This window comes from Danio rerio, chromosome 13 (assembly GCF_049306965.1).
Source record: "Danio rerio strain Tuebingen ecotype United States chromosome 13, GRCz12tu, whole genome shotgun sequence".
Taxonomy (NCBI): Eukaryota; Metazoa; Chordata; class Actinopteri; order Cypriniformes; family Danionidae; genus Danio; species Danio rerio.
In genome coordinates this window covers 25,918,801-25,932,400 of record NC_133188.1, presented here as the reverse complement: position 1 = coordinate 25,932,400, position 13,600 = coordinate 25,918,801, and the positions used below count along the sequence as shown (strand labels likewise).

At 37.9% G+C, this 13,600-nt stretch overlaps 1 protein-coding gene across 12 annotated transcripts in view; it reads left to right on the top strand.

The window, feature by feature from the left end:
• psda (pleckstrin and Sec7 domain containing a) overlaps positions 1–13,600 on the top strand; it is an 80,370-nt gene that overhangs the window by 32,804 nt on the left and 33,966 nt on the right. For 2 of the 12 annotated variants that reach the window (XM_073920790.1, XM_073920792.1), the window contains exons 2-5: positions 2,922–5,289; positions 5,406–5,490; positions 6,261–6,792; positions 6,987–7,436. In XM_073920790.1, the coding sequence (XP_073776891.1) occupies positions 3,079–5,289; positions 5,406–5,490; positions 6,261–6,792; positions 6,987–7,436 (3,278 nt within the window). In that variant the 5' untranslated portion in view covers positions 2,922–3,078. Of the gene's footprint in view, positions 1–59; positions 237–1,930; positions 2,080–2,921; positions 5,290–5,381; positions 5,491–6,260; positions 6,793–6,986; positions 7,437–10,142; positions 10,560–12,913; positions 12,970–13,600 lie in introns of those variants that run through there. The other 10 variants (XM_073920794.1, XM_073920793.1, XM_073920795.1 and 7 more) reach the window with 10 other exon arrangements.

Below are 13,600 nucleotides of genomic sequence, written 5' to 3'. Positions count from 1 at the left end.
GTGGGGGGGGGCAGGGGCATTGGAGAAGACGCACTAAGTCGTGTGGGTGGTGTAAATCCAGTATGTGTGAGCCAGTAAGGCAGGCCAGAGCTGTTTTTATTTTCTGTTGAGAAGAGAGGGAGGCACAGAGACATACAAATGAATAGGCTGTTTTTCTGAAGACTCTGAAGGAGGGAATATTCCACACTGCTACAGTGTGGCGGATGGGAAGGGACGCTTGAGAGGGGAGTTGACAGGTAAAGGGAGGGGTTTGACTGTGTTGCTTTCTATGTGCCTGTTCATGTGACATTTAAAGGAGTGAGGACAGGAGGAGGGGTTGGGGGAATCCTATTAGCCACAGTACTGAAAAAGTAGGTCTAAATTGCCTGCGTAACGGAAAGCAGATATATAAATATATGATTTTTTAAACGGCTTTCCTTAATAGTTTTTTCGATAATTTTAGAGATCGCAGAAATGATAAAGTATTTATGTTACTTAAATGACTGAGAAAGTTTTTCATGAAAGTGATTGGCCAGTTCTTTGCGATGAATGAATGAAAATATTTAGTAGTTTAAAAAAGAGACTGAAATACCATCTCTTCTTTATAGTCTATGGGACGTTTAAAGATGTGAAAGCTCATTAATGTTTAAATATATATATATATATATATATATATATATATATATATATATATATATATATATATATATATATATATATACATACATATGTTAACAATGCTGTATTTACAATTTTGTAGTTCGCCTTTTATTTGTTTGTCAAGTACTGTTGCTTGATCATGGACAGAACATGTAATAAATATGCAAATGATGCAATTGAACTTTTTAATAAAATTTTAATTTTGTACTTCACTACATAGAAATGACGGTGGTGTAATTTTCACAAATTTTAAAACTTTTCAAAATGAAGAAAAAAAAACTGTTTTGAAATATTTGTGTGTTCAGAGCCCCAAAACATAGTTTAAATCAATGACTAAAATATATAAAATGTTTTCCTTGATGTCAAATAGTTTTGCTTTAATCGATGTAGCTGTAATAAATAGGACTTTATAACCATTGTGTAACAACAAGTTTTATTATTAATATTTATTATTTTATTTATATATTGTAGTAACAAATAGGTGACACCGTGACTCAGTAGTCAGCACAGTTGCCTCACAACAAGAAAGTTGCTGGTTCAAGTCCTGGCTGGTCAGTTGGCATTTCTGAGTGGAGTTTGCATGTTCTCCCTGTGTTCACGCGGGTTTTCTCCGGGTGCTGAGGTTTTTCCCAGTACTGGGCTGCAGCTGGAAGGGCATTCGATGTGTAAAACATATGCTGGATAAGTTGGCGGCTAATTCTGCTGTGGTGACCTCTGATAAATAAAGGGACTAAACCGAAGGAAAATGAATGAATGAATAAGCACAAATATCTGACATTGTCATATATGTGGCTTTAATCTTTCAACTAAGAAATTTGACCAAAATAGTTGAATAAAAGGGAACCAATTTCAAGTTGTCACGTTACCTTAAAAAATGTAAAAGGGATAAACTTACTAGACAAACAGTATACAGTCGGTACATTTAGCTAAAAGGCTGCAGGAAGACTAGAGTGGATTAGAACGTGAAATTTGCTTTTTCGTCCAAACATTTGAGTCATTCTGAATGACTACAATTAAAGCTGAGAGTTATTTGAGGTATTAGTTGCCTTACCTGTCTGTGGGGTTTGACTCAGTAGCATTATTTGTAACAGTGTTGAGTATTTGTTTGGTGCACAAAACATGAAAGAGGGAGAAACATTTATCCAGAACAAGCGTTTGGTTTCTGAGGGAAAACTATGCACTATCCTTCTCCACCTCCTCCCCCACAACTGCAGTGGTGGTCATGATGCAGGGTGCATACAACTCAATCAATTGAGCGCAACACCTGGCACACGTCCAGCCACACTTCTCTGCTCTCAGAAGAGCCGACAGAACACAAACAGCTGTGTCAGACTAGCATGTGAGGGGTTAGACTGGCTTATGTGCATCAAAGAGAGTGAATCCTCGAAGGCAGTCTGTAACGATGAACCTTGTCTCTTCTCTGAGCTATTGGGATATGCAGTAGGTTGATTTCATTTAATATAAACTGACTTTGCAGTGTTATAAAGGTGACTGCAGATATTTAGGCTTTTCTAAAGGGATTAGAGGAGATGGATTTGCAGTATATGAGGTACTTCGCAGCTTCCAAGATATGATTTGATTGCAGGTTCCATCTGGTTAAACTAGCAAGGGTTTGCATATGAGCTGCATGACTAACATCTTATTACATCTAAGGTTTAAATCTTTTATCATCCTTATTTCATCTAAGTTTGTACTTAAATTGGCTATAGACAAGTACCTGTTAGTATCTCTAAAGGAGCTACAGTGGATTTTAGTCACCACTGCAGTGTGTACAGTAATATGAAGAGGGAGTGAGAGAGCCAGCAGCAATTCTGAGGTGCTTACGTTTGTGGAGTTTGCTTTACATTCTTTAATTAGCATGTCACACATTTAGATCCTCTTGCCATTAGTAAACACGCTCAGCTTGGTTTGAAGGAGGACAGTATAAGCAAACAAGCACTAATGCGGTTAGAATACAGGTGTCTTTTCACAGTGTTTGAAATGAGTTAGACCAGTTTCTTCCTTTTTAAGTGTCATTTCAAACAAGTTTATTTTTCTATAACATGTTGCTAACTATAACATGTTGCTAAATTTAGCATATACCATACTGCATGTATGATACTGTATAACTTGTTTGATTGATTAGAAAATCTGACTGATCTACGTAATGTGCAATACATTATTGATATTATTTAAAAGACAATGGGTCACAAAACCTGGATTTTTTCCCTAACTGATTAAACCTGCTCTAACAGTTAATGTAAAGTTTGAGTTAAGATGCTCTTCTTATTTGTCTCTTATAGGTGATCTTGAAGATAATGTTGAAGTCATTTATACTCTCTCTTGGGTGTGAAAGGAAACAAACTTCAAGAGAAAACACAATGACCAGCATCATTAATCAATTGCGGACAACAGGTGTTGTGCTATAAGACAGATCTTCAGGCTGCTATTTTGTCAGCCATGTCTCAGTCAGGTAAAATTCTCCACCTTTATGTAGAGGTGAGATCTGTTCCTGATGAAGAAGGAAAAGACCTGGGAGATGTGGAGAGAACAGATTCCCCTATGTTGGCAGCACCAGACATTATTCAGCAATCTCAGATTGTTGGCCCTAATGCCCCACATGGCCGGGTATCCCCACGTGGAGTCCTGCATAAAGGTGGAAGCAGCACCCAGAGCCTGGCCTCCTGTAAATCAACATCTAGACACTCTGTAAGTTTTCAGCTACATCCAGGTCTTGACTCTGACCAATCGACAACCCAGCACCAAAAAAACCTACCTTATGATGAGATAAGCCAGTTACTCTCTGTCCTCCAAACAGGAACCACTGGAAACAAATGTCACTTGGTGTGTTCTCCCTCTGAACGTGACTCCTTTGGTAGAGAACCTCACTTCTCAGGACGGTTTACCGCCCCTCCTACTCCTAGTGGAACTCGTAAGGTTTGCAGCCCAATAAAAATGAAGGGAGGAGATGAAGGGAGAAGATCTATTGCCACTTTTAGTTATATCGAAAAAGCTAAAATTAAATCTGTTGAGAGTCAGTATAGCTCTTTGTGCCAAAATGAGCCTCAGAATCCTTTTAAAAAAAATATGGAGGATCGAGCAACTTCCCTTCACCTCAAGAAAAGGCTTAGTGACCCAGTGTGGTTTAATAGCTTTGAGTCTATGAACAACTGTAATTCAAAACAACTTAGTCAGGGTTTGGGGAACCCACATATAGGTAGCCCCAGCTTTAGACGGGCTACTCTAGATGTTGCCAGAGAAGCAACCCATAAAGCATTGGATGAATTTGGTTCCCCACAACTAAGGCAAAAACTGGCAGGCAACTGTCATGATAGAGGTCATGACATCAGGAAAGTAGAGCAACGTCGCTGTAGGTCTTGGTCTGGGTCACCAGTGATACCATCCAGTTCTAGGACTCTGCCTACTAAAGCAACAATCATGGACCATGAGAGGAACAGTTCATTTTATAGACTTCCTAGGAGCCCAGCTACAGATCAACTGTCACACCATGCCAAACAAGCTTACTTCACCATTTCAAATTCAACTGTTAACACTCAGGAGATCTCAAACCAAAGAGTGCAAGGGTCTAGGCTTCGCCCAAACTTACCATCTTGTAAGCCTACAGCTATTCAACATGAACTACCAGCTAAGATTGTAACTCAATCTCCCAGTAATCAACAAATCAGTCATTCCATGAGTGACAGTCCACGGCAATCCCATAGAGTCAATTTCCACCTGGGCAACTCCAAAACTAAAGCAGAAAAGGTAGTTAATCAACTGAGCGAAAAGAGGAGCATATCCCCAGCTACAAGTCCTGATACAGCTCGTAAATTAGCAGAGGAAGCCACTAAACTCTCTGTACTCATGGAAGCCAGGAGGACTCCATCACCAACCCCATCATCAACAGACACAGTGAGGTCTGATAGTCCCCAGAGGGGACATTCACGGGAGCCCCAGGACTCTGAAGCACAATCACACTCTAACTGTAACCTTCCTGCTCATGAGCACAACAGGAAAAACTTCCAGACTTCTGTCAAGACTGGTTATCAATTTTTTCAATCGACCCCTCTTTTGTCCAACATTGGAAGTACTTCTCCCGCAGTTCCAGCAAGGTTGAACCGATCTGATGTAAAATCATCATCTCCCATACGTGACCCACAGATAGACAGAACACAGTTAGTGGGAAAGGACAGCCCCACTTTACATCGTCACCTACCTACCCAGTACACAAGAGACAATCATACACCCACCTATGACGGCCAGCTGCATGATACACTCAGAGGTCACAAAGACAGTCCAGACATCATCAGAAGGTCTTTCACTAGGCCAAACACAGATACATCTGCAACCTGGACCTCTCAGGAAAAACATGGATTAGAGGAATGCTTTACCAGAGACAAGAAAAGCTTGATGGAAGTAAATAATCAAAAGAGGAATAGTCTAAATACACCAGGCTCTCCAGACAACCACTGTGGTGTCTCAGTGCCACACAGTGAGATAAAAGGTCACAATCGGGCTAAAAAGGAGTGGAGTGGTACAGCATCACAGAGCTCCAGTGGAGTCAAAGGTAGTCTTGTGGAGAGCACTCTACATGAAAAAAAACACATATCCTCTGAGACATCTAGCAGAACCAGCCAGAAGAGTTCTGACTCTGGAAACACAGCCATACAGGTAAGTTCACCTTCTTGTTACACATCTTTATCATCTCATGCTCAGATTCAGTGTGTGGTAATGATGTCTGATCAAGTCATTTTGGGTTGTAGTCTGAAAATGCAACATGTTTGCAGAGGCCTTCCTTGCACTCACAGAAGATTGCTCGTGCCAAATGGGAGTTCCTGTTTGGGTCCCACTCTGAAGACCAACAAACAAAAGGTGTGAAATTCTCAGAAATGTCCAACTCAGACTACCAAAAGCCAGTTCTTTAAAAAGATGTTCTTCCTTTTTTCATTGGCCTCTTCATGTAAACAAGCTGTTTGACTCATAATGAGCGCTTAATCCAATTATGCAACAAGTCTCATCCTCTATACCATGACATTAGGTGTTACCTTCTCTAGTTAACTTGGCTTTTTGATTTTTTCATCAATTCTCAATGTGCTACGCTTTCTCTTTATTGTAATGTTTTTAAAATTATTTTGTTACATCTGCATAATTTAGTTATATTTTAGCATACATATTGCTATCATTTAGCACCTAGATTAAGAAGGATTGTCCTTATTTATACATTTACCTGGATGAAAGCTTCTGTACTAATAATTAAAACATGTCTAGTTACCATTTACTGTTCAGTAAAGCTGAATTACAAACACTAAACTTAACTGTATGGATATGTATTGTCTACTTTGTACAGGAGTATCCAATCTTGGTCTAGGAGGGCTAACATTCTGCAGAATTTAGTTGAGATCAGTTTACTTGCCTAGAAGTTTATAGTGATTCTGAAGACCTTGTTTAGCGGGATTTGGTGTGTTTATTGGGCATGTAGCTAATCTCTCCTGGACTGTGGCCCTCCAGAAACAGGATTGCACATCTCTGATTAAGATAAACTTTGTACTGAAGTATAAAATCTGTACACACAGCAATGTATATATTACCTTGTGTTGTTCAAAAGTAATCAGCTTTAATCCCTTTGTTAATGCACATTCCAGACTCCTCCACTCCATCCTCTAGTGGCTGCTCCAGTGAGTCCCCGACGCCCATTCCACCCCTGTCTACCCACCTAAGGCCTGTAACAACACATTCAAGACATTATAAATCAATTGGCTCTTCAAAATCATCATGTCAAGATGTACAGCAAGTAGAAGTGGAGTTGATCAGCCATCATCCCACAGTGGGGACCTCCAATAAGACTGGCATCATTAGACGTACTGTCAAATATTCAGAGACAGACATAGACGCAGTGCCCCTGCGCTGTTATAGGGAAACAGACCTTGATGAGGTCATGCTGGCAGAACAGGAGGAGGTTGACTCTGCTTTTGGTAGTAACCGCAGTGTGCTGGGCACTTCAGGCACCACCAGCAGCAGCCCTCTGGATGGAGTGCTGTGCCCACACACTGATGGTGAGGAGGAGCTGCAAGATGAAGAGGTGGCAAGCTGGGCCAGTGTAAGGATGCAAGGTGACAAAAAGAGGCAAAATGCCACACCTGAGGGAGACGAAGTATTTAGTCGACTGCTAAGAGGGTGAGTGTGTAACACATTACCCTGTAGCACAAATTTACACAATGGCAAGAGGTTGGGCTAGTTAGTGGGGCTTTTATTTTCTGCAGTATTAACTTTTACATTTAAACTTTATTATTTAAATTTTAGAATGTGTGTTTTCATATTTGCATATTTACATACCATAAATAACAGTACAATGTATGTTCTTCTTGTAGTCCACTAGATTACCAGCCTGACAGCCACACGGATTTGAAGTCTCCCATCTCTGTGACCAGCCCCTGCCGGGTGTCCTCAGATTGCTTAGACACCTTCAGCAGACACTTTGAGAGTATCATGGAGTCGCACCGTGCCAAGGGCACCTCTTATAGTAGCCTGGATAGTGAAGATATCACCCCTAGTGGCCCTCCAATCTTCACTTTTGACTTTCCAACACTCACACCTGAGATCCAGAGTCAGATCTGTGAAAGTGCCAAGCAGATCACTGAATTGAATTTTGCTTCGCTAACATGCCCAGAACCACCTACTGTGTCTCATCTCATAGTGGCATCACAGGACCTACATAGAGAGGATCGAAGCAGTGTCTGTGAAGAAGACGGCCTGTTCTGCACTGGATCTCACTCTGAGCAAACACACAGGCCTGATTCTGACAGCGATGCCACCAAAAGGTTAGTTGCGGCCTGAGGGTACCTTCATAAATATTTCATCACAGATTGTCAGCATATATGTTACTAAAATATAAACACACACAACCCCCCTGGAGAAATAAACACTTGGGAGAATAACTGTAATTATCCACATTCGAGGAGGAACTACTGGCATTGTAGTCACACACACACACACAATGATTGTTGTTCTCACTCAAGCTATAGTTGGTCTTAAAATGCAAGCAGCTGTTCTGATGACAGAAAACTCTCACAGCTTTAAGTAAATTACACATTTTTCCTATTTCAGTTACCACATGGAAAATGGGTTTAATAGAATTTGTAGTTTAGATTAGGTTTACAAAAAGTAATTGTCAATTTGAATATTTGCCACTAGAGGGCAGTGCTATGCTGAATATGTTCAGTGCTCTGTTTGGCTTGGGATGGGCACATGATGAATGAAGTGTAGATTTTCTTTTGTCCAAGACTGTTTTTTTTTTTTTTTTTTTTGTGTAAACATACAATGCTTGCCCAAAATCATCCACAGAGATCTATTTATTCATATTAAGCATAAGGTTCCTGAGTTAGTGTTCCTTAGAGAATTACTACGTAAGATCCTTCCGGAGGTGTGGCTGACTCACAACCTCAGGGTCAGATTTGGGTTTAGGCCTTAATCTCTTTCTACTCCTTCCTGTCTGCTGTCATAATGAATCAGTGTGCTGCTCTAAATCAGTACTTGCAAATGTTATCAGCTTTTTTATTTTGCTTTCCAATAAAAAAAATAATAAAATAAAAATAAAAACTTTACAACAAGGTTGTAAATAATAACACAATTTAGGAATAATTCATGCCAAAATGAACATCTTTATTCTGTAGAACACAAACAAATATATATAAGAATCTTGGAAACTGGTAGTCATTTATTTCCATGGTATTGTTTTCCTACTAATGTCAAGGATTACCAGTTTCCAACGTTGTTCAAAATATATTCTTTTGTGAGGGCGAGTAAATTTGATAGCACTTTTTATAAAGTATAATTGTTACACATGGTATGTGTGGTTACTATAGTAATTATAATTAATTTTACATAACTAACAACTAACCCAAAACCTAACCTGATTTCTTACACTTACCATATTATAAGTTTTTGTATTGAAATGAACTACTATTACTAAATAGTTAAACAAATACTTACACTGTAAGATGTGACCATATTTTTTATTTTTAGGTGAACTATCTCTTTAACCAACAACTATTTACCAGTTCCTCAGGCCTGTAGCCAGCCTAGTGAATGGAGTGGTTCTTTTTTTCCCCAAGTAGTGGACCTTTTTGCAGTTATTCATCTTATTTTCTATTTTATTGTAAGATTTAAATTTAGCATTTTAGTGACATTAGCACTATTTTTAGCTGGATTAGCTTGTCGGGTGGTCATCATAGCCACATTTGATGTACCAAAGATATTTCCTAAAGATTTAAAATAAAGAAACATAAATAAATTCATGCTGAAAAATTAAATAAATTGGTGGCACGATGGCTCAGTGGTTAGCACTGTTGTGTCACAGCAAGATGGGCGCTGGTTCGAGTCCTGACTGGGCCAGTTGGCATTTCTGTTTGCATATTCTACCTGTATTCACGTAGGTTTCTCTGGGTGCTCTGGTTTCCCCCACAGTCTAAAGACATGTGACATAAGTGAATTGGGTGAGCTAAATTGGGCGAAGTGTATGAGTGCATGTGTAAATAAGTGTGCATAGGTTTCCCAGTGATGGAAGGGCATTCGCTGTGTAAAACATAAGCTGGAAAAGTTGGTGGTTCATTCCACTCATTCGACCTCTGAAATACAAACTAAGCCGAAAGATTAATGAAAGAATGAATAAATACTTATTTTTTTAAATACAAAACATAACAATTAGATTTACATCAGATGAAAATTACATAAGACAATAAAACATGCTTAATCTTGAAATTATCGGACTCATTTTATGTTACCCATGGACAAATAGATTTTCTGATTTTAATTAGTTAAAATGTATGTTTTAAATGGTGGAGAGAAACATTTTGCTACGTTTTCTTGATTTAAGGATATTTAACTGGAAAACTGATTAAGAGTTTAGCAGTGTTTTGCAACCTTCAGAAGGGTACTTTATCATGGTATTGGGTTTTCTGGTCCTCTACAATAAGGAGCATTGTTTGGCTGTTTCATCTGAGGTTTAGTCTGGTTATTAAGACTGAAAGCCGACACTGTCTGCTTTGATACCTGGCTCATCCACTACATTCCCGCTCCTACCATGGGGCCAGATATACCTGGAGCTTTGCCAGAAGCACGTAGTCAGTCTCCATGGAGAGGCCAGATTAACATGTTGTGTGATTTCAGGATTTCAAATAGAGAGAGTAGTAAAGGGTTTCACTAGTCTTTTTTTTTACACATATTTCTATATTATTTCTATATTATATTTTTATTAATAATTTTAATTATTCATATTAAAGAAAGCCACAGATCATTATTATAGAGTCCACTACATAATTCTGGCCTTTAGAATTGATTATGGATAGATGCGCACTGTGTGTTCAGCACTATGTTGAAATGGAGATCAGCGGCAGGGACAAAGTAGCAAGGCAAGACAAAGAGAGGAAGAGAGGCTTGGAGAGAGGGGAAAAGGGGGAGTAAACTGTTGTGAGAGGAAATACAGGGCATATCCACCAGCGAAAAATAGCTCCGCTGACAAGAGAAGAGGAACACACATTCACATCCACAACTAGGGAAGTGCGAGGAGGGAACAGCCGGCAGAAAAAAAGACAGACGAACCGTTGTATCTGATTTGACTGTGGGCACAAAAAGAGCTTGCAAAAGTTCAGAGTGGGATAAAAGCACCAGCAACGGGACAACTAAAGGACTAATGCCAGTTCTGAGGAGTTACAGAGGCAGAGGGTCAGATTTCTTCAAAAACCTCCTCAGGCTAGTTCTGGACTATAGGAGGTTCAGGGAAGGGCCGGAATGTGGAAGATTGGATGCTGCATATTTAAGCAAGTCACCTGGATATGTTAGGTGTGAAGGGGCGGGGCTAGGCTGATGGCTTGTTATTTGCTCTGCTGGGGAGGCGGAGCTTTGAAGGATAATTACATGTATGCCCCACATCCCTCCATATATCGGTAAGTAGTAAAGTGTATACTTCTTTTTATCAGTGTTATTTTTGTTTTAAAGTTATAATGTCAGAAATAAAGAGACTATAAGACGTAACTGGGATGGTACATCTTTAAAAGGTACACATTTGCAACTAAAATGGGTCAATACAGGTACCTTAGAGATTTATATTAGGATGGATGATGAAATAAGGCTGGGTGATTAATCGAAAAGTAATCAAAATCAATCTTCAGAATCTATAATCGATCTAATTTTCCAGGTAAATTTTTTTCAATTACTTTCCCTAACCTGTGTGGACTCACATGACCCTGCTCTGTTAAGACTAAATTATACTTATTATATAATTAGTTATACTTATTATATTATTCTGATATTATACTTCTGCCAAGGGCATGTGTACAGTCCGGCATCCCCATGCACCTCACAAAAAATGTACTAACATGTCACAATCACGCAAAGCACAAGCTTTGTGATTGGTCAGTTTCGTAGGCGCAGAGAGTTGCGTTTTAGCCAGTGCATGTTTTAATTTTCAGTTGTACAGCATTGATGTTCAAAAAATAATCAGAGATCGTAGATAGTTTGTGTTTTGTTAATTTATTTTAAAATCAAGTAATGCACCCTACATTAAAAAATCTCTCACTTGTAATATGTGAGCATATTTACTTTACAAAACTATGAGGGCAAAAACATTAAATAAATAAATAAAATAATCAATCATTAATCGTAATCAAGTTAAAATGTTCAAGTAGATTTTGATATAGGCCAAATTGCCCAGCGTTATGATGAAATTTCTTTAAAAACGTTGACATTCCGGATTTCACTTTATAGATTGTATTCCGTTAGTCCAAATTGGTGGTTTATACCATAAAACTCTAGTGAAAACTGTTGTCAGTGAGGGGTGTTTTCTTAACTTTTTAACTGTATGTAATATTGATATTATTGTCTATGCTGTCATATGATGTATAAAATAAGTAACTAAAACAATGTAATACTTTGTCATTTTACTTAAAATTAGTCAACCTATTGCCTTAAAAGTGTCAAATTCACATACTAAAAAACGAGCAAACCAGCTGTAACTTCGAACTGTTAAGTTGACTTAATGCAATTTTTAGAATTACGCACATAGAAGATTTACTTTGTAATTGCTTTTTTTACATTTATATAAATAAATGTAAAAAGTAATGTAAAAAGTTTCTATTTAACGGAGAGAATTTTTTTAACAGATTACTAAACATAATACTTTTAATAACTCATTTCTAATAACTGATTTATTTTATCTTTACCATGATGACAATAAATAATATTTTACTAGATATTTTTCAATACACTTTTATACAGTTTAAAGAAACATTTAAAGGCTTAACTAGGTTAATTAGGTTAACTAGCCAGGAGAGGGTAATTAGGCAAGTTATTGTATAACGATGGTTTGTTTTGTAGACAATCTGAAAAAATATAGCTTAAAATGGTTTTTAAAAAATTAAAAACTGTTTTTGTTCTAGCCGAAATAAGACAAATAAGACGGAAGAAAAAATATTATCTGACATACTGTAAAAATTTCTTTGCTCTGTTAAACATAATTTGTAAAATATTAAAAAGAAAATAAATTTAAAGGGGGACTAATAATTCTGACTGCAACTGTATATATAGGTTTAAAGCAGTTTTATCCAAAGACCTGGAATATACATGCGCTGTAAAAATACTGGGTTCCAAAAATCTGATTTGTGTTCAACATTAAGGAATTAAGTTAGCTTATTAGTTATTTTTACAAATGTAAGTTGATTAAACATGGAACAATTAAGTTGTCCCTAAAAAACTCAAGAATTGTGCTGTTTCAGGTCATTTGTGCTCATCAACTAGTCTGAACAAACAGTAAACATAATTTTTTGAGTGTGTGAATTTTTTAGCATGAGCAAGCTGATTGTTTCCATATAAACTTTCATGCATCAGTTAGTCAGTACTTAAGCAGTTTCACTCAAAAAATATGCAATGCCATTCATCACAAACATTCTCTTGCATTTTTCTCCCTCACAAAACATGTTAAGTATGTTGTTTATTGTTGTTCACACACAGGTGTCAAATGTCAGCAAGGTTTAGCAAAGGTGTGTCTGTAGAAACTCTTTGTAGAAACTCTTTACACAGCCTAGGAGCCTTGGCGGAAAAGTTTTCATTTTTCTTTCTCCTGTACCATGATTCTATCTTACCATTGTTTCAAGAACAAACAGTCAGCCCTCATCCCCTTTTTTTGTCGAGTCTCCTCCCCTGACTAGTTTGAGAACTATCCAGTTGGAGGAGGTTGGGAGCACTTCGGAACAAACCAAAGACCTATAGAGGGGTGATCTGGTGTGGCAAAGTTTTTAGTACTGTTCGTATGTCTGACTTTGGAATGCGGTGGTTTGAAGGAAGAGCTGGGTCACAGAGGTATAGTACAGCAGATGCTTTTCAAGTGCTTTTTGAGGATTGATGTTTTTGTTTTGGTTTGTTAGAACTTCTGTGTTGTTAGTTTTACACTGTTACTGAATGAAATGTGTTTTGGGTATATTTTACAGAAGGTTTATTTGATCATTCTCGTCTAAATGCACAAATGTACGTTCAGTTCTTTGTGTTTGTGTGACAAAAGACAGCATGTGTATGACAGGCTTTTTAAATTTGACACTCATTTGAATGTGAATGGTGCATAAAGGACAAAGGTGTGAGTTCATGCGCTCACAGTTGTTAGACAGGTGTACGTTATTAGTTATTAATGGTTGGTTTCACTGTAAATGGTGGATTGAGTTGATCTGTTAGGAAAGAGTCTGCATGGCTGCATCAGATATGATCTATTTACGCCACACTGCTAGTGCTAAGAATAACAGGTTTAACACGAGAAGTGAGCAAATTTAACCTCATGATTTGACTACTTTGTCAAATAAGCCCTGTTAACTACTAGAACTGAGTTAAGTTTTGTCAGTCGATCATAAATGCACCACTAAATATAAGTATAAATTGGGTTTGAAAGGTTTTGAGCATGTCCGCTTTCTCAAAATATATTTGGATTGCTTTCATAGTTTAC